At 41.7% G+C, this 21,799-nt stretch overlaps 1 protein-coding gene across 1 annotated transcript in view; it reads left to right on the forward strand.

Annotated features, from left to right (window-relative positions):
* LOC311127375 (argininosuccinate synthase-like) overlaps positions 1-21,799 on the forward strand; it is a 50,097-nt gene that overhangs the window by 17,881 nt on the left and 10,417 nt on the right. The window contains exons 9-11 of the mRNA XM_084159219.1: positions 2,734-2,824; positions 13,534-13,618; positions 13,835-13,899. Of these exons, the coding sequence (XP_084015345.1) occupies positions 2,734-2,824; positions 13,534-13,618; positions 13,835-13,899 (241 nt within the window). The remainder of the gene's footprint in view (positions 1-2,733; positions 2,825-13,533; positions 13,619-13,834; positions 13,900-21,799) is intronic.

Below are 21,799 nucleotides of genomic sequence, written 5' to 3' on the forward strand. Positions count from 1 at the left end.
CATTTGCCACCAATTCGCTCCCCCTCTCTTTTTCTCCCTCTCTCGCTTCATTTCTACCTTTTCTTCTTTTTCAGTGCCAGGTGCTTTGGTACAGGTCCACCTGCGGGGGGTGGGAATTTAAATGCATTGATCTCTAGGCACTGGAAACTATTTTCTCGCTCGTTCCATTTCTCTCTTTACCACTTTCATTCACTCGCGTTTCGTGAGCATGCATGTTTGAATTGATATTCCATGTATTTCCATGTGATGTTGTTTCTGTGTAAGTTCTGTAGGTAAGAAGGATAACACATCTTTATCATAGTGAACTGTAGCTGGCAGAAACAATACCTCTTCATTGGTTAGGATTGTGCAGGCTTTAAACCGCTGTGGTAGGTAAGGAAACTCTGTAGGCCACTATAGTAACCACACATCCATATTTACCATACCCACTGTCACAGAGCTTGGCCTAATCAGTCTTTAGTTCATGACATCTTCATCGGTTCTGTCCCCTTTAAGAGTATGCATCAAATGGGTTTTTAGTGGAGTCATTTTGCCCCACTCCTCCTTACTCTCATTTGGTCGTCGTCTTGGGCGCTGAGGCAGAAAATAAAAGGGAGAGATGGGAGCCTTCAAAGTCAATTTTGGTGTTTAGTTAAAAGGAAAGAAGCGATTGCACACGTTTCCCGACGTGTGCAATCTCTCTGCGGCTGAGAGAGATTAGTTATTGTATGAGGATTTATTTTGTCTGGTAAAGGTTTCCATTTAAATGCACCCAGTGGTTATTTTGCATAGTTCCCCTGCAATTTGCCTCAGCTCAGGGGACATTGGCCATCGTCTGGTTGTAATGTGGGGTAATTGGCAGGGGTGTCAGCCCGATTTATTCATGTCCTTATCCACCAACTCCCCCAACTGGAAAACGACAGCTCCTACAACTTCATAGTGCTCTTAGGATAGGTGTGGATTGTTGTTGTTGTTGTGTGGTTACCTTTAAGATGACTTCGTCTGAAAATAAATGAAAGAGAAAATGTCAGTCAGAAAGTCAAGTCCAGAAGATGTGGAGAAGTGTATGGGGAGGCTGGTTGACAGAATTGGGAGATTTATTCTGACTTTCCAGACAGCTGGTGAATATTGAGTGTTGCAGTCGCTTGAGTACATCCTGTCATAGTAGCAGGTGTGTTTTGACTCATGAATTGTAGTCTTTTTAGTGAATTGGGGTCCTCATGCTCTCCCCCCCCCCCCCCCCCCCCCCCCCTCTCCTGTGGTGAAGGGCCATGCAGGGAAAATGAAACCAAATAGAGGAGAAAAATAGGACATTTGATTTGTCTTCTTCTCTCAGATCCTGACAGCATTTGAAGATTATTTTTTTTCACACATTCTTTTTAACCCCCCATCTTTCAGGAGTCTATTATACACTACATTGCCAAAGGTATGTGGACACCCCTTCAAATTAGTGGATTTGGCTATTTCAGCCACACCCATCGCTGACAGGTGTATAAAATTGAGCACACAGCCATGCAATCACCATAGACAAACATCGGCAGTATAATGACCCCTACTGAAACGCTTAGTGACTTTCAACATGGCACCGTTATAGGATGCCACCTTTCCAACAAGTCAGTTTCTGCCCTGCTAGAGCTGCCCCGGTCATCTGTAAGTGCTGTTATTGTGAAGTGGAAAAGTCTAGGAGCAACAACGGCTCAGCCGCGAAGTGGTAGGCCACACAAGCTCACAGAACGGGACCGCCGAGTGCTGAAGCGCATAGCACGTAAGAATCGTCTGTCCTCTGTTGCAACACTCACTACCGAGTTCCAAACTGCCTCTGGAAGCAACGTCAGCACAATAACTGTTCATCGGGAGCTTCATGAAATGGGTTTTCATTGACGAGCAGCCTCACACAAACCTAAGATCACCATGCGCAATGCCAAGCGTCGGCTGGAGTGGTGTAAAGCTCGCCGCAATTGGACTCTGGAGCAGTGGAAACGCGTTCCCTGAAGTGATGAATCACGCTTCACCATCTGGCAGTCTGACAGACGAATCTGGGTTTGGCAGATGCCAGGAGAACGCTACCTGCTCGAATGCATAGTGCCAACTGTAAAGTTTGGTGGAGAAGGAATAATGATCTGGGGCTGTTTTTCATGGTTCGGGCTAGGCCCCTTAGTTCCAGTGAAGGGAAATCTTAATGCTACAGTATACAATGACATTCTAGACAATTCTGTGCTTCCAACTTTGTGGCAACAGTTTGGGGAAGGCCCTTTCCTGTTTCAGCATGACAATGCCCCCATGCACAAAGCGAAGTCCATACAGAAATGGTTTGTCGATCTGTGTGGAAGAACTTGACTGGCCTGCACAGAGCCCTAACCTCAACCCCATCGAACACCTTTGGGATCAATTGGAACGCCGACTTCGAGCTAGGCCTAATCGCCCGACCTCACTAATGCTCTTGTGGCTGAATGGAAGCAAGTCCCCACAGAAATGTTCCAACATCTAGTGGAAAGCCTTCCCAGAAGAGTGGAGGCTGTTATAGAAGCAAAGGGGGGGACCAACTCCATATTAATGCCATGATTTTGGAATGAAATGTTTGACGAGCAGGTGTCCACATACCTTTGGCCATGTAGTGTATTTAGTCCCACAGTTGACTGACTGTGTCTGCTATGTTCTCAACTGAATCTTCTCGTGGTCACATACTAAGTTATATAAAGAGCATCAGATGTCCCAGTAAATGTGAATGTTATTGTGTGTGTGTGTGTATTACAGAGCCATGCGCCAGCGGACCTGTACCTGATGACCAGGAACCCAGAGGACGCCCCCAACAGCCCAGATGTGCTGGAGATAGAGTTCAAAAAAGGTGTGTGTTAAGCTTGGGCGGTATACCGTATAACGGGGTATTTGGAAAAAGCAAGGGATGGTTTTTCAATACTGTTAACTTTATTTGATGATTTTGTTTTTTTATATACAGTACCAGTCAAAAGTTTGGACACACCTACTCATTCAAGGGTTTTTCTTTATTTTTACAATTTTCTACATTGTAGAATAGTAGCGAAGACATAAACTATGAAATAACACATATGGAATCATGCAGTAACCAAAAAAGTGTTAAAACAAATCAAAATATATTTGAGATTATTCAAATAGCCACCCTTATCCTTGATGACAGCTTTGCACACTCTTGGCATTCTCTCAACCAGCTTCACCTGGAATGCTTTTCCAACAGTCTTGGAGTTCCCACATATGCTTAGCAGTTGTTGGCTGCTTTTCCTTCACTCTGCGGTCCGACTCATCCCAAACCATCTCAATTGGGTTAAGCTCGGGGGATTGTGGAGGCCAGGTCATCTGATGCAGCACACCATCACTCTTCTTCTTGGTAAAATAGCCCTTACACAGCCTGGAGGTGTGTTGGGTCATTGTCCTGTTGAAAAACAAATGATAGTCCCACTAAGCTCAAACCAGATAGGATGGCGTATCGCTGCAGAATGCTGTGGTAGCCATGCTGGTTAAGTGTGCCTTGAATTCTAAATAAATCACAGACAGTATCACCAGCAAAGCACCCCCACACCATAACACCTCCCCCTCCATCCATGCTTTACGGTGGGAACTACACATGCGGAGATCATCCATTCACCCACACCGTGTCTCACAAAGACACGGCGGTTGGAACCAAAAATCTCCAATTTGGACTACAGACCAAAGTACACATTTCCACCGGTCTAATGTCCATTGCTCATGTTTCTTGGCCCAAGCAGGTCTCTTCTTTTTATTGGTGTCCTTTAGTAGTGGTTTCTTTGCAGCAATTCGACCATGAAGGCCTGATTCACACAGTCCCCTGTTGAGATGTGTCTGTGACTTGAACTCTGAAGCATTTATTTGGGCTGCAATTTCTGAGGCTGGTAACTCTAATGAACTTATCCTCTGCAGCAGAGGTAACTCTGGGTCTTCCATTCCTGTGGCGGTCCTCATGAGAGCCAGTTTCATCATAGCGCTTGATGGTTTTTGCGACTGCACTTGAAGACATTTTCGAAGTTCTTGAAATGTACTGACTGACCTTCATGTCTTAAAGTAATGATGGACTGTTGTTTCTCTTTTCTTATTTGAGCTGTTCTTGCCATAATATGGACTTGGTCTTTTAACAAATGGGGTTATCTTCTGTATAGCCCCCCCCCCCCCCACACACACACCTTGTCACAACACAACTGATTGGCTCAAACACATTAAGAACGAAATAAATTCCACAAATGAACTTTTAAGAAGGCACACCTGTTAATTGAAATGCATTCCAGGTGACTACCTCATGAAGCTGGTTGAGAGAATGCCAAGAGTGTACAAAGCTGTCATCAAGGCAAAGGGTGGCTATTTGAAGAATCTCAGATATAAAATATATTTTGATTTGTTTAACACTTTTGTGGTTACTACATGATTCCATATGAGTTATTTAATAGTTTTGATGTCTTCACTATTATTCTACAATGTAGAAAATAGTAAAAATAAAGAAAAACCCTTGAATGAGTAGGTGTATCCAAACTTTTGACTGGTAGTGTACATTTGAATATTTGTAGCTACTTTTTAAGTAAATACCTGCAGTCAACTTGTGCAATACATTAGGAGATAAAGAAGATTGCGTTCTTCATTTCACCTGTCACAATGTTTCATTATGAAGCTTACTGGTAGTCTCCAGTCACGTGGTGTTTGTTTACAAGCACACAACGACGAGAGACCGGAGCCTTGTGAGTCACACTCACTGTTGTGCGGAATGCGCTAGGTGATCTAGTTACAGTATTGAATTCAGAACTAAATGTTTGCCAGCTAGATATCTTAGAACTATTAAGTTAAGTGTCTAAAATGTGCAAAATGCTCTGCAGTTGTGCATTTGGTTTGCAAAGTATATCAGTCAATTGAAATAAATTAATTAGGCCCTAATCTATGGATTTCACATGACTGTGCAGGGGTGTAGCTATGGGTGGGCCTGGGAGGGCATAGGCCCACCCAATTGGGAGCCTGGCCCACCTACTGGGGAGCCAGGCCCAGTCAATCAGAATAAGTTTTTCCCCACAAAAGGGCTTTATTACAGACAGAAATACTTCTCAGTTTCATCAGCTGTCCAGGTGGCTGGTCTCAGACAATCCCGCAGGTGAAGAAGCCAGATGCCTGGGCTGGCATGGTTACACATGGTCTGCAGTTGTGAGGCCAGTTGGACATACTGCCAAATTCTCTAAAACGACGTTGGAGGCAGCTTATGGTAGAGAAATTAACATTCAGTTATCTGGCAACAGCTCTTGTGGACATTCCTGCAGTCAGCATGCCAATTGCACGTTCCCTCAAAACTTGAGACATCTGTGGCATTGTGTTGTGTGACAAACTACACATTTTAGAGTGGCCCTTTATTGTCCCCAGCACAAGGTGCACCTGTGTAATGAATCATACTGTTTAATCAGCTTATTAATATACCACACCTGTCAGGTGGATGGATTATCTTGGCAAAGGAGAAATGCTCACTAACAGGGATGTAAACAAATTTGTGCGCATCATTTGAGAGAAATAAGCTTTTTGTGCGTATGGAACATTTCTGGGATCTTTTATTTCAGCTCATGTTTTGTTTAGCTTCTTCCAAAATCAAGTATTCGCTTGGTAACAGCAGAGAATCCCCTCCTGGATCAAGAGCCTTGCTATCTAATATTTGTTTTGTGCATGGAGCAAACTGTTAGTAGCGTTTTTGAGTTACTTGTATAGTTTAGGTCAGAGACTGTATAAAATGTTCGCAATGTGATCGTTAGCATTTAGTTAGCATTCTCTATGGGAATGTACATGGACTTGTTAGCATTGCTAACCTTCGGATTACGAGTATCAGTAGGATTTGAAAACAGCACCCCCCGTGTTCAGTGCCGGTATTACCGAATATTCCGATATGGGACAAGGTTGGTATGAAGGTATTAAAATCTGGATACCGCCCAAGCCTAGTGTGCGTCTTTCCGTCTGAATCTCTCATTATCCTACTGTAGGCCCATGTAGTGTGACTGCTTAGTCCTATAGCTCAGCCAGGGTTCATGATTTAGGGTCCAGTCCTGACCTGTGTTAAATGTGATTTATGCTTCATCCGGCAATGCACATTCAACAAATATGATCTAACAAAGTAGATATTCGTCATTCGTCATGATGATGTATTGTAACAGGCCCACAATCTGGTTACTAAAGTCCGATTTGGATATATTTGGCTGTTTACACTGCATAATATATAGAACCTTTTCAGGTTTAGAAGAAGTGACTGCTAAATGCTAACTCCCATTCGTATCAACTGGTAGCATAGCTCGCATACAGAAATCGGTAGTGGTAGTCAAAGTAATTTTTTACTGTAATGCAGTTGATTGATGATGACATGAACATGTATTGGGGTTGACATCCATACAAGGATTCTACTCTGATATGTCACTCAACATAGCGTGAAATACACATATAAACAATAGCCTAAATGTAGGGTAATTTTGATGGGGGGCAATGAGGAGATTGGACATCTTTCCCCAACGCGTTTCCATGGCATTTATGGTAGAGTTCCATTGACCTCTTTACCATATCTATAGAAGGGGAAGCTTGCAACAAGAAGTGGAGGCAGTTGCGGAACAACCTTGTAAAGCAAAAAAAAATAATATGAAAAGTTGAAGTGGACATGCAGTTGGGAAAACGGTGCCGCCTTATTACTTCATGCTATCTTGGCTGAGCTCCTATGTTAAGCACAGGGAAACAGACTCCATCTCAGAAGAGGTTAAGGTCAGTTGCTCGTAATTTGCTGGCTGGCTATAGAGACTAGCCCTGAATCACTACAAGTGGTGCGTTTTTAAGTTGTGCAGACCAATGTATTGGATGCGTATGCTGTAGCGGTGCGTGGGTAAAATCACTGGCGAAGCCAGAAAAATAAGCCATATTACAACCTACAGTGGCTTGCGAAAGTATTCACCCCCCTTGGCATATTTCCTATATTGTTGCCTTACAACCTGGAATTAAAATTGATTTTGGGGGGGGATGTATCATTTGATTTACACAACATGCCTAACACTTTGAAGATGAAAAATATATTTATTGTGAAACAAACAAGAAATAATACAAAACAACTGAAAACTTGAGTGTGCATAACTATTCACCCCCCCCCCCCCCCCCCAAAGTCAATACTTTGTAGAGCCACCTTTTGCAGCAATTACAGCTGCAAGTCTCTTGGGGTATGTCTCTGTAAGCTTGGCACATCTAGCCACTGGGATTTTTGCCCATTCTTCAAGGCAAAACTGCTCCAGCTCCTTCAAGTTGGATGGGTTCCGCTGGTGTACAGCAATCTTTAAGTCATACCACAGATTCTCAATTGGATTGAGATCTGGGCTTTGACTAGGCCATTCCAAGACATTTAAATGTTTCCCCTTAAAACACTCAAGTGTGGCTTTAGCAGAATGCTTAGGGTCATTGTCCTGCTGGAAGGTGAACCTCCGTCCCAGTCTCAAATCTCTGGAAGACTGAAACAGGTTTCCCTCAAGAATTTCCCTGTATTTAGCGCCATCCATCATTCCTTCAATTCTGACCAGTGTCCCAGCCGATGAAAAACATACCCACAGCATGATGCTGCCACCACCATGCTACACTGTGGGAATGGTGTTCTCAGGGTGATGAGAGGTGTTGGGTTTGCGCCAGACATAGCGTTTTCCTTGATGGCCAAAAGCTAAATTTTAGTCTCATCTGACCAGAGTACCTTCTTCCATATGTTTGGGGAGTCACCCACATGCCTTTTGGCGAACACCAAAAGTGTTTGCTTATTTTTTTCTTTAAGCAATGTATTTTTTTCTGGCCACTCCTCAGCTCTGTGGAGTGTACGGCTTAAAGTGGTCCTATGGACAGATACTCCAGTCTCCGCCCGCTGTGGCGCTTTGCAGCTCCTTCAGAGTTATCTTTGGTCTCTTTGTTGCCTCTCTGATTAATGCCCTCCTTGCCTGGTCGGTGAGTTTTGGTGGGCAGCCCTCTCTTGGCAGGTTTGTTGTGGTGCCATATTCTTTCCATTTTTTAATAATGGATTTAATGGTGCTCCGTGGGATGTTCAAAGTTTCGGATATTTTTTTATAACCCAACCCTGATCTGTACATCTCCACAACTTTGTCCCTGACCTGTTTGGAGATCTCCTTGGTCTTCATGGTGCCGCTTGCTTGGTGGTGCCCCTTGCAAGTCGGTTAGGACATCTACTTTGTGCATGACACATGTAATTTTTCCAACAATTGTTTACAGACAGATTATTTCACTTATAATTCACTGTATAATATAATTCCAGTGGGTCAGAAGTTTAGTGTGCTTTTAAACAGCTTGGAACATTTCAGAAAATGATGGCATGAAAGTGGGTGCAGGTTTCAACTGTAATTTACGTTTGTATCTGGGTGCTGTTTTATGCGACTCTGAAGGTTTGTGGGGTTTATTTGAGATTTATCTGATTTTTTTTAAATGGAGGCAACGAATAAAGTTTATGGACAACTGTTAAATCCTCATTTGAAAGAAGGTTCAGGAAACAATGAAACTGGTAATGGGAATATGAAACTATGATGTCATTGTATAACCTGGTTTCGCCTCGGCCCTTTGCAATATGCTTTCATAGTTATTTTCTCTCCCCTTATTGAGTGACGATTACAAAAGCTGTTTTAGTGGCTCACACAACGGCTCTAACTTACTCCTCCCCTTCAAGCACAAGATCAGCGCAAGAATGTTTAATTTCATTCTCTTCCATCATCTCCCACCAGCCTTTTTTCACCATGCTTTCTCATTGATTATAAATCATTTTAACTACTACCATTTTTTCTTCAGCAGCAGTTCTTTTTTTTTTATCTCTCTTTCTTTCATTGAAAGAGGGGGAAAGGAAAAAGAGACAGAGGAAAACTGTAAAGCAGTCATTTTTCCTACAACTGTGTCTGCTGTCCCATTGTCTGCACTGTTCACTTCAGCGCTGAAGAAAAGGGCTGTGAGGGAAAAGAAAGGCCCAGTGAATGATAGACCCCGCGAGATGGAGGAGAGGAGGACGAGAGGCCCGGCTCCCGTGTTCACACCCTCACTTCATTTATTTGAACTTTTAATCTAATTATTAACTATTTGGGGGATCAGGGGGCTTTGTCGGAGCACTATCCGTGTGCCCTCTCCAGCTCAGAGTTTTCCTCAGGGGCCAAGGATTCTCGGGATATGGGAATGGGCGAGTGACAAAGCCCTTGTCTAAAAATATTTTGTCAAGTCCTTTACGTGTCATTCCAACAGTGCTTACATTGGGGCCCATTGAAAGGCAACCAGGAGTGCTGCTTTTTCGCCGGGACTTGATTGGCAACTGCAAGCATGCTAAATGCTAATGAGCGCCGGATGGATGGAGGAGTGACTATCAGCAGATGTTTTTTTTTTTTTCTATCCTCCGTGTCTGTCTTCAAAGCTCTTTGAGCCCCCCCCCCACCCACCTACATCTACACCTCCCCTGCCTATGTCCCAGTCTATTGCACTTCCTCCACCTTTGGCCTCTCTGTTGCTCATTTCAACCTAATGAATACTATGAATAAGCAAGTAAATTACAATGATTTATATATCGGTTTAGTCTTTGTATAAAAATTGGTGATGGGGGTTGATTGGCGAGCACGTGTGTGTGTGTGTGTGTGTGTGTGTGTGTGTGCGCGCTCATTTAAGAATGGTTGATGCATTATCCCATGCGTTTCTCCCACCCACCCACCCACCCACCCACCCACACACACACACACACACACACACACACACTCCACAGTGCGAGGCTATTGGTAGAAAAGGTATGGATGACACAAAGCCAGGGTGTGTAATTCAATTAGGAAAGGGCCTGCCTGCAATTTCACAGCCTTCAAATGACCAGGGATTTTGAATGTGTTAGTACTTCTCACCACGTCCCATTGGAGTATTCTACTATTAACACCCCCCCCCCCCCCCACTCATTCCTCCACATTCCCCCACATCCAAATCTCTCTTTCTCCACTCTTTCTGTTCATGGTCTCTACCATCTCCCTCGTGAATTGTGTTCAGTGCCTGGGAATCAGTCTCTTCACAGTTTGTTTTTAGTGAACATTAAACTAATAGGTGTACATGGAAATGTAATGACAATTTTTGGCTATATAAATTGACTCGATCAGATCCATCCAAGTGCAATATATTGGAAACTAGTTTAACTCTGGCCCAAATACAGCCCACGTCCAAATACAAAATTAGCTTTTAGTCAAAGTGCTGAATGTGACAAGATCAGATTTGAAACTGTAAGAGAACAGTATTGTTAAGATGAATGACCTTACTGTAATAGGGTTCTTAGGATTATGGAATTTTGGGTAACGATTAATTGTCATGCAAATGGCCATTGTCATTTTTGTAGAAGTAATGTTTTGAGCTTGTAATGCATCTTTGAAAATTATTTATAACATGTATAATGAATAAAACACAGCTTTAGTGACAACTGATGTTGACTGCTTAGAACTTTTGGGAAATGAAGCTTCTCCTCCCAACCATTGTCATTCTGCTCGTAAAATGATTTTCCAAGTTTACCCACTTCATGTAAAAATGAAAAACTGCTATTGGGTAAACTATATCAAATCAAATGTTATTTGTCACATGCGCCGAATACAACAGGTGTAGACCTTACAGTGAAATGCTTACTTACAATGCAAATAGTCTGGGTAGCCATTTGATTAGATGTTCAGGAGTCTTATGGCTTGGGGGTAGAAGCTGTTCAGAAGCCTCTTGGACCTACTTCAATATAACGTTGAATTTCCCTTCTCCTAAAATGCTTTCAGAAAGTATTCATACCCTGTTACTTATGCCACATGTTGTTGTGTTAGTCTGAATTCAAAATGGATTCAATAATTTTTTCTCAACCATCTACACACAATACCCCATAATGAAGTACACATTTCTCATTTACATAAGTATTCACACCCCTGAGTCAATACATTGTAGAAGCACCTTTGGCAGATATTACAGCTGTGAGTCTTTCTGGGTAAATCTCTTAGAGCTTTCCACACTGGGATTGTGCAACATTTTGTATTATTTTCACAATTCTTCAAGCGCTATCAAATTTGGTTGTTGATCATTGCTAGACAACCATTATCAGATCTTACCATATCTTTTAATGTAGATTTAAGTCAAAACTGTAACTCGGCCACTCAGGAACATTCACTGTCTTCTTGGTAAGCAACTCCAGTGTAGATATGTTGTGAAGAGGGCACGACAAAACCTATTCCCCCTAAGGAGAGATTTGGCATGGGTCCTCAGATCCACAAAAGGTTCTACAGCTTCACCATCGAGAGCATTCTGACTGGTTGCATCACTGCCTGGTATTTCAACTGCTCAGCCTCCGACCGCAAGGCACTACAGAGGGTAGTGTGTACGGCCCAGTACATCACTGGGGCCAAGCTTCCTGCCATCCAGGACCTCTATACCAGGCGGTGTCAGAGGAAGGCCCTAAAAATTGTCAGACTCCAGCCACCCTAGTCATAGACTGTTCTCTCTGCTACTGCATGGCAAGCGGTACCGGAGCGCCAAGTCTAGGTCAAAGAGGCTTCCAAACAGCTTCTACCCCCAAGCCATAAGACTCCTGAACATCTAATCAAATGGCTACCCATACTATTTGCATTGCCCCCTCCCCCTCCCTATTTTACGCTGCTGCTACTCTCTGTTTATTATCTATGCATAGTCACTTTAATAACTACCTACATGTACATATTACCTCAATTACCTCGACTAACCGGTGCCCCCACACATTGACTCAGTACCGGTACCCCCTGTATATAGCCTCACTACTGTTATTTTACTGCTGCCCTTTAATTATTTGTTACTTTTATTACTTTTTTTGTGTATTCTTTCTTAAAACTGCATTGTTGATTAAGGGCTTGTAAGTAAGCGTTTCACTAAGGTCTACACCTGTTGTATTCGGCGCATGTGACAAATAAATTTTTATTTTATTTGGCCTTTGAATTTGTCTCCCACTGTCTGGTGGAAAGCAGACTGAACCAGGTTTTCCTCTAGGATTTTGCCTGTGCTTAGCTCCATTTAGTTTCTTTTTTATCCTGAAAAACTCCTGTTATGATGATTTGTGATACAATATTCATTAATGTATGGAGAGATCATAATCGGTATGTGGACAGAGAACAAGGACAAGCCATGTGTTAGTGGTGTCACGAGTGAGTAACAGAAGGTCAGTGTGCCAAGATAGATTGGGGGCCACTGTTGCTAATCTTAGGATGGGTGCGTGATGGAATGGCCTGGCTAGGGTGCCACATGAAACCAAGTAGGTGGATGATATGGTGGTAGATGAGTGACAATCAATGATGGTTAGCAACTGTGTAAGATAAAAGTAGATTGGAAGGGCGTTATATTTACATTTACATTTTAGTCATTTAGCAGACGCTCTTATCCAGAGCGACTTACATGAGCAATTAGGGTTAAGTGCCTTGCTTAAGGGCACATCGATTTTCGGTTACTGGCACAACGCTCTCACCCACTAAGCTACCTGCCGCCCTGCTTATATAAGCTGAGAGATTTTGTATGGAAGTCATTCAGATGGCAGGAGGATATGTCCGTACCCCCTGTCATTGAATCCAATATTGTGACCATTAAATAATGACTGAATCCAATCTCCATCTGTGTAACATACTCTCTTGCATCCTGAACTTCTCAATACCAGAAACTCATCATAACAACTCCCCAGTCCTTAATGATTACGAGCATACCCATAACATGGTGCAGCCACCACTATGCTTGAAAATATGTAGAGTGGTACTCGGTAATGTGTTGTATTGGATTTGCCCCAAACATAACACTTTGTATTCAGGACAAAAAGTGAATTGCTTTGCCACATGACTGGGTGTATTGATTCAACATCCAAAGTGTAATTAATAACTTCACCATGCTCACTCAAAGGGATATTCAATGTCTGCTTTACATTTTTGTATCCTTCTACCAATAGGTGCCCTTTGCAAAGCATTGGAAAACTTCCCTAGTCTTTGTGGTTGAATCGGTGTTTGAAATGTACTGCTCGACTGAGGGACCTTACAGATAATTGTATGTGTGGGGTAGAGAGATGAGGTAGTCATTCAAAAATCATGTTAACACTATTATTGCACACAGAGTCCATGCAACTGATTATGTGACTTAAGCAAATTTGTACTCCTGAACTTATTTAGGCTTGCCATAACAAAGGGGTTGAATACCTATTAACTCAAGACATTTCAGCTTTTCATTTTTTATTAATTTGTAAAAAATTAGAAATTCCACTTTGACATTATGGGGTATTGTGTGTAGGCCAGTCACAGAAAATCTCAATTTTATCCATTTTAAATGTAGGCTGTAAAACAACAAAATGTGGAAAAAGTCAAGGTGTGTGAATACTTTCTAAAGGCACTATACTAAGACGATTATTGTTTTTAGTTCACGGTTATTGTCCATAATTGTCAGTTATACGATTATTGTGCCAGCCCTATGTAGTGCAGTATTCTGATGATACAGTATGTCTCTAGGCTGATGCTGTGACTGACTGTCTGACTTCCATTCCAACCCATACAGGTGTTCCCATCAAGGTGACCCATGTCAAGGAGGGCAAGTCCAAGGACACACCGCTGGACATCTTCTCTTACCTCAATGAGATTGGGTGAGTGACTTTCTCTTACCTTTGTTTTACTCTTATTTTACAATGGGATTGAGATTCCTTTATTGGCTGCATGGCTCCACCATTCGAGGGCAGTGTGTAAACCCTTACTGCAGTGTTTTGAGCAAAGTGTGGGTGCGTTCGGGCGAGAATACAGAAATATTGACTACTGTACTTAGTGAGAGAGCTTGCTAACAAATGGTTCCATTGTGGTCTCAGAGGGAGGCATGGAGTGGGAAGGATCGACATCGTGGAGAATCGCTTCATCGGCATGAAGTCTAGAGGTAAGGCAATGACGAGGTGAAATGAGAGCCTGTGTATAAGAGAAGAGCCCCTGAAAGGATAAATAAAGGTGTATTGAATAGGAAGAAAATTGACATTTTGTCCAATACTGTATCTCACTAGGTTTGGTTAACATGTACTTCTCTTTTATGGAGGTGGACAAACACACACATACAGTTGAAGTTGGAAGTTTAGCCAAATACACCTTAGCCAAATACATTTAAACTCAGTTTTTCACAATTCCTGACATTTAATCCTAGTAAAAATTCCCTGTCTTAGGTCAGTTAGGATCACCACTTTATTTTAAGAATGTGAAATGTCAGAATAATAGTAGAGAGAATTATTTATTTCAGCTTTTATTTCTTTCATCACATTCCCAGTGGGTCAGAAGTTTACATACACTCAATTAGTATTTGGTAGCATTGCCTTTAAATTGTTTAATTTGGGTCAAACGTTTCGTGTAGCTTTCCACAAGCTTCCCACAATAAGTTGGGTGAATTTTGGCCCATTCCTCCTGACAGAGCTGGTGTAACTGAGTCAGGTTTGTGGGCCTCCTTGCTCGCACACGCTTTTTCAGTTCTGCCCACAAATGTTCTATAGGATTGAGGTCAGGGCTTTGTGATGGCCCATGGTGTTTATACTATTGTTTGTACAGATGAACGTGGTACCTTCAGGCATTTGGAAATAGCTCCCAAGGATGAACCAGAGGTCTACAATTTTTGTTCTGAGGTCTTGGCTGATTTCTTTTGATTTTACCATGATGTCAAGCAAAGAGGCACTGAGTTTGAAGGTAGGCCTTGAAATAAATCCACAGGTACACCTCCAATTGACTCAAATGATGTCAATTAGCCTATCAGAAGCTTATAAAGCCATGACATCATTTTCTGGAATTTTCCAAGCTGTTTAAATGCACAGTCAACTTAGTGTATGTAAACTTCTGACCCACTGGAATTGTGATACAGTGAATCATAAGTGAAATAATCTGTCTGTAAACAATTGCTGGAAAAATTACTTGTGTCATGCACAAAGTAGATGTCCTTACCGACTTGCCAAAACTATAGTTTGTTAACAAGAAATTTGTGGAGTGGTTGAAAAACTAGTTTTAATGACACCAACCTAAGTGTATGTAAACTTCCGACTTCAACTGTACATTCTAGGGATGGGGATTTGAAATAATTTCACTATTCGAATAGTATCATACATTTTTGTTGAATATCTGGATATTGAAAATACGTGGGTTTTTAACCTGAGCACTGCTGCGCGAGGGAGAGACCCTGGAAGTCTATTGCTGCAGCTTCAGAGGGGCAGGTATGTGTGAGATGGGAGCGAGCCGAGCAGACGGAGGGAGACGGAGCTGAAGTAACATTAGCCAAGGCAACTCGGCTACAGCCAAGACTAGCTAACTAGTAGCAGCCGCAATGTTATTTATCATCCCATATAACAGTGCCTGTCTGGACAATTAGCTAGGCTAATTGAGGCTACATGCTGCGCTTTCTCCCAACCCCATTCAGATAAAACAGCCTACGCCTTTTCATTTACTTTTAATTCCGTAATTTTATTCCATCTTGCATTGCATTAGTGAACTCTCACTGCACTTTCTACACATTGAGCCGCTTTGATTGGACAACATAAACAACAAGCTACACAGTGAAGGCTGCCGGTCTTTTTATGCTGCGCACATCATAACTACATTGAAATGTTTGTTGTTCTATTAAATGAATCATTTGAAATGTCATGGTATATCCTTGTAGTATGTAAAAATGTCACATGGATATTTTAAAGCCTTTTCAGTGTTAAAATAGGCCTATATCTTTTCTCACAAGTATTTGAATACTGGCGTCCCTTCGGATATTCGAATAACCGTGCACATCCCTAATACATTCATAGATAAGCTAGCACAAAGACATACAGTACCTACTCCATAAATGCTAACGCTCATGTCATTTCCATTTGTAAAGCTTCCTGTCACATCTAGTGCTTTCAGGCAATTGCAGTCATTTTATCTCAGTGCTAAAAGGGGACACTTGCTATTCCACTTGCATAAAAGTGTCATGGAGGACACAATGAACACACTCCATCTTGGCAATCGTCCACTCCTCAGCGTGACTTCTAATTCCCCTCCGTCAAACAAAACTTCTCAGAACCCTCCCTTATTGCTACTCTACCGGTGTCACTACAGCATGTTTAGGGGCTGTGAGGGGCCAAGATGTTTGTGGCCCTGTCTCATATTAGACAGCATGTCACTCAATCCCCCAGCGGCCCCAGCCGCCGCCACACTGCCATTCTACTCCTCACAATAACCGGACTGGCAAATTGACTCGCCAACACACCAGAGTGGCAGGTAGAAATTGGAAAATGGGAAGGCCACTTTTCTCCCCCTTGGCTTCACAAAAGATCAGAGTTTATTTTCTCCACAGAAATGGGAAGAGGAGTGTGAGGTTTGACGGGGGTAAATAACTAGTACCGATTGTGTTTGTTGGGGGGATAAGCCACAGTGTTTGCACAAAAGATGCCAGAAAGGATTGAATAGTTGACAGACTGAATGTTTCATTTATTTGTATGTCTTGGGGAGTGGGGTCAAGAAGGTGTTGGATGGAAATGATTATCAAGAATGTTGTCAGTTCTCATGAAAACATTCAATGATGTACAGTACCAGTCAAAAATTTGGACGCACCTACTCATTCCAGGGTTTTTCTTTATTTTTACTATTTTCTACATTGTAGAATAATAGTGAAGACATCAAAACTATGAAATAACACATATGGAATCATGTAGTAACCAACGAAGTGTTAAACAAATCAAAATATATTTTATATTTGAGATTCTTCAAATAGCCACCCTTTGCCTTGATGACAGCTTTGCACACTCTTGGCATTCTCTCAACCAGCTTCACCTGGAATGCTTTTCCAACAGTCTTGAAGGAGTTCCCACATATGCTGAGCACTTTTTGGCTGCTTTTCCTTCACTCTGCGGTCCAACTCATCCCAAACCATCTCAATTGGGTTGAGGTCGGGTGATTGTGGAGGCCAGGTCATCTGATGCAACACTCAATCACTCTCCTTCTTGGTCAAATAGCCCTTACACAGCCTGGAGGTATGTTTTGGGTCATTGTCCTGTTGAAAAACAAATGATAGTCCCACAAGTGCAAACCAGATGGGATGGCATATCGCTACAGAATGCTGTGGTAGCCATGCTGGTTAAGTGTGCCTTGAATTCTATATAAATCACAGACCGTGTCACCAAAATTCTCAAATTTGGACTCCAGACCAAAGGACAGATTTCCACCGGTCTAATGTCCATTGCTCATGTTTCTTGGCCCAAGCAAGTCTCTTCTTATTGGTGTCCTTTAGTAGTGGTTTCTTTGCAGCAATTCGACCATGAAGGCCTGATTCATGCAGTCTCCTCTGAACAGTAGATGTTGATGTGTCTGTTACTTAAACTCAGAAGCATTTATATGGGCTGCAATCTGAGGTGCATTTAATTAATTAACTTATCCTCTGCAGCAGAGGAAACTCAGGGTCTTCCCTTCCTGTGGCGGTCCTCATGAGAGCCAGTTTCATCATAGTGCTTGATGGTTTTTGTGACTGCACTTGAAGAAACTTTCAAAGTTCTTGAAATTTTCCGGATTGACTTACCTTTATGTCTTAAAGTAATGATGGACTGTCGTTTCTCTTTGCTTATTTGAGCTGTTCTTGCCATAATATGGACATGGCCTTTTTACCAAATAGGGCTATCTTCTGTATACCACCCATACCTTGTCACAACACAACTGATTGGCTCAAACGCATTAAGAAGGAAATAAATTCCACAAATTAACTTTTAAGAAGGCACACCTGTTAATTGAAATGAATTCCAGGTGATTACCTCATAATACTAAAAATAATATGCCATTTAGCAGACGCTTTTATCCAAAGCGACTTAGTCATGCGTGCATAAATTTTTACGTATGGGTGGTCCTGGGGATCGAACCCACTACCCTGGCGTTACAAGTGCCATGCTCTACCAATTGAGCTACAGAGGACCACTCATGAAGCTGTTTGAGAGTGTGCAAAGCTGTCATCAAGGCAAAGGGTGGCTACTTTGAAAAATCTCAAACTTTTTTGGTTACTACATGATTCCATATGTGTTATTTCATAGTTTTGATGTCTTCACTATTATTTTACAATGTAGAAAATAGTAAAAATAAAGAAAAACCCTGGAATGAGTAGGTGTGTCCAAACTTTTGACTGGTACTGTATTTAAGACCTGTCAACCGTTGTATGAGCTCTAACCTCTCCACTATGTGGCGGACCATGTTGTACAGAGGATTTGTAGAGAACTTTATTGTGATGATTAACTGGTTTAATTGATACGTTATGGAAAGAAAATGTATTTGTTATGAAAAAATATTTATATATTTTGTAGTTTTTTCGGACTGGTTAGATAGCTATCAGACCAACTTAAACCGTTTTTGTTCCAAGAATGTAGGACTAGTTGAATAAAAAAAAAAAAAAACAATTCTGAAGTGTGTGTGTACGCACGCCTGTGAGATTGTGTTGATTTGTAGACTTAATCCATGCTGCTCACAGTGTTTGATTCTTGATCAGAGAAACATGCAAAGCAGGAAATCGCGTGAAATCACCTTCGTAAATCCAGTGTCGAGCAAGATGAGTCGAGAGCGCAGACGATGGGACAGGACAAACTTGAGCTTGCAAGTTTGACTTTGGGCGAGAAGAAACATCATTGCCGCAGATCCCCCCAAAAATGCCTGTATAAAAAAATAAAAAAGAACCGTAAGGAAAGAAACATGGCTCAAATGTGTAAAAAATGTATTTGAAAGCATCAGTGTCCACCAACAATAGTCACGTCTTTGTCAAGTTTTCCCTCTCAATTTCTCAATATGCTCTCTCAAGTCGTGGCACCTTTTGGTTTCAATTTCTGTTTTTTGTCGATTGGATTTCAGGCTGGTGGGGGGCGAGCTTAGAGACTGGGGCATGTCTAGAAACCTTACACTGGAGTGATGACCGAACTAACAAACGCTTGCCCTTGGCCAGTCCAGTGTTGTTGAGTTTTCTTGGGTGCATGACGTCGAACAGATGCGCTTCAGAGCCACTTCTTTAGCTTGCTAGCCGGCGCCAAACGTCTTGGGAAACCCAGCTTAAACTTCATACATAAGCAAAGTAATTAAATAGCTATACTGTACGAGTTGAGTGGAATCTACTTGCTAAAGTTAGCTAGCTAATTACTTGTTTGTCTGATTATGGGCATAAGGTGGATGTGGTCTAACAAGTTAATTCATCATACACTAGGTCCTGGCCATAATTTAATATAGCTAAATATAATGACTCCATTGTGTTGGGAATAACATGTGGGTAGTGTACACAAATAATAATTGCATAACGATAATAACATTGGAAAGAAAGGAAGGACAAGTGGGCTAGTAGGTAAGAGTGCAGGAATTGAGATGAAGGCAGGATCCAATATTTAGGGTATTTATTCAGCCCAAGAGCACACACACACAGCATATGGGGTTTGGAATTGTATGGAGACACGAATGGGAGAACCTGCTACGTTAACAGTACATAACCAGTGCCAAATAATAGAATGTAAACTGAAATTATTGATTAACCAACTAAACTCAGGTTAACATGTCGTCATGGTACACACAGCATTCAAAGGGGAACTGAGGACAAAGCAATGGCATGCATTCACCAAACATTTAACTGAGGAAAACTGATTTGTTTTATAGTAATGGTCTGATTAGGGCCTACCATTGTCTATGAAATTATTTCCATTGGAGGTTTTGAGTACAGGCAGTAGTACAGGAGTCAAATCGCAGAGGGAGTCTCATCAGATCAAATGTTACCAGAGCCATTTGTGGAAAGTAGAACAACGATATATGTGCACACAGAAAATGTATCATTCAACATAAGCGTCCACCTAAAACAATGACATGAGCTCTGTCGCAATTAATCTCAGCTCCTCACTTCTTCTCTACTCGCATCCTTCTCAGAACCCATTGGAGGTCTGAGGGGAGGAACCTTGGATCCTCTTCTCCGATGGGGTTTTAGGAGACACCGAAAGGATGCAAGGAATCGAGGAAAGATAAAATGGCACAGAGCTGTTGCATGATTGCCTCAATATGTAATGGCAGACGTCACTATGGGACTGAGCAGAGGTGTACAATCCACGCCATTCGTCCGTATTATTGAACCATAAGAAACCTTCCTTAGATCTTTAGTTAAGAGAAACATAAATGAGCATACATGTATGTTTAAGTGGTCATACAGTACATGACTGTTGGTAGTGCAGTGCCACACCTTTAGCTCCCTGGTGCAGCAGAGCAGACGCGCTAAAGATTAAGTTGCGGCGGAGGTCTGTGGAGGGGGTCTTGACCACACTCTGGCTGTTCTCCAGACGGCGGTAAAACTGGAACGTGTCCCAGGCACTGTTTGTGGACACGTCACCTCCCTCACAACCAGTGAAGATCTCCAGGGGTCTCATTTTTAAACTGTGCTTACATACAAAATATACCCCAAAATGTGCGTGTGCCAGTTTTCACACAAAAGTTAGCATTTATAAAAGTTGTACTTGACGTGAGAATAGGCTCACCTCCTCGCAAGTTTTAGACCATGCGTAATCACATCTCCTAGTGGTTGAAATATTATATTGCAAGCTGGCAAATAAGTACTGTATTTTGTGCAAATCGGGGATATGATGAAGAGCTTATTCATAGAAAACATTAAGAATGCAGCCATTTACCGTTACTGAGAAGAGCGAAAATCTGTGTTTTGTTTTTAGAATCTAAAATAATTAGACATAGTTATCTTTTTCCTATTTATTTTATTTTTATAACCATTGCAGAATAAATTCCTCACCTTTTCTGGCCGTGATGGGTTCATATTCCCGAAGGAGCCATACAACAAATTATCATCCGGATCTCTCATTTAATTGGGCCTAGTAAATAGATAGGCTATTTGTATTTCAAGTTTTGCAATATAGGCAGCGCAGTTTATAATACTGGTATACTGTAGAACTTAGCAGGTGAACAGTTGATATTTTTCATTGAAGTAGGCCTTAGTAAGCTACTGTAATTGCATTATTTTGTTTTGCCTGCCTTCGAAAATGTTGCTGAATTCACAGGCAGTCCATCATATTTATGTTGGGGTTTTTATTTGTATTTTTTATTCAAACGTTCTGCAGACAGGTCCACGACAATTTGCCATTGTTTTCTCTTTTAGAAACTGACAGTCATTTTCCAGATAAAGCATAAGTTACTGCTAATGATTCAAATATCCTGCCAACACAGTAAATAGACCGGTAGCTTATGTAGGCAGGACATAGAAACCTAATAATCTATTGATAAACAAAGTATTGAACAACAATTGGTGTTTTGCATGCCGTGGCCTAATGCCAATAGTTCCAAATTACAGAAAATAAAGGGCGTTATTGTTACCATAAAAGGTGAATGAGGGCGTTTCAGGCGGAGTTATAATGCAGGTTCACGCACCCAGTTTTATGACAGGTCTGATTTATAATGGGAAACATGTGTATGTATGGCGTGCGGCAAGTTTATAAATCTCAATATTTTTGTACGTGCGCAGACTTTTCAGAAACGGTGCATGCAGAAATGTAGTGTGAAATGTACGCAATGTTTATAAATAAGGCTGCAGGTTCTTACAGTGGGGCATCAGCACAATCTATAGAGGACAGAAAGATACAGAAGATATAATTCAATTTAGTATGGAGTCGAAGGGCTGAATCCCACCTTAAAATCCTTATAGCTCAAATTTTTATTCAAGCAACATCAATGCATGATTTACGCAAAAGTCTCAATTGTGTCTAGGTGTTTAACAGTGTGTGTGGGAACTAACCGAATCGATGAGTGTGTAGAGTGCAGAGTAGAGGGGCAAGCTCAGACGA

The sequence above is a fragment of the Coregonus lavaretus genome (genome assembly GCF_964263955.1).
Source record: "Coregonus lavaretus genome assembly, chromosome: 4".
In the NCBI taxonomy this organism is placed as follows: domain Eukaryota; kingdom Metazoa; phylum Chordata; class Actinopteri; order Salmoniformes; family Salmonidae; genus Coregonus; species Coregonus lavaretus.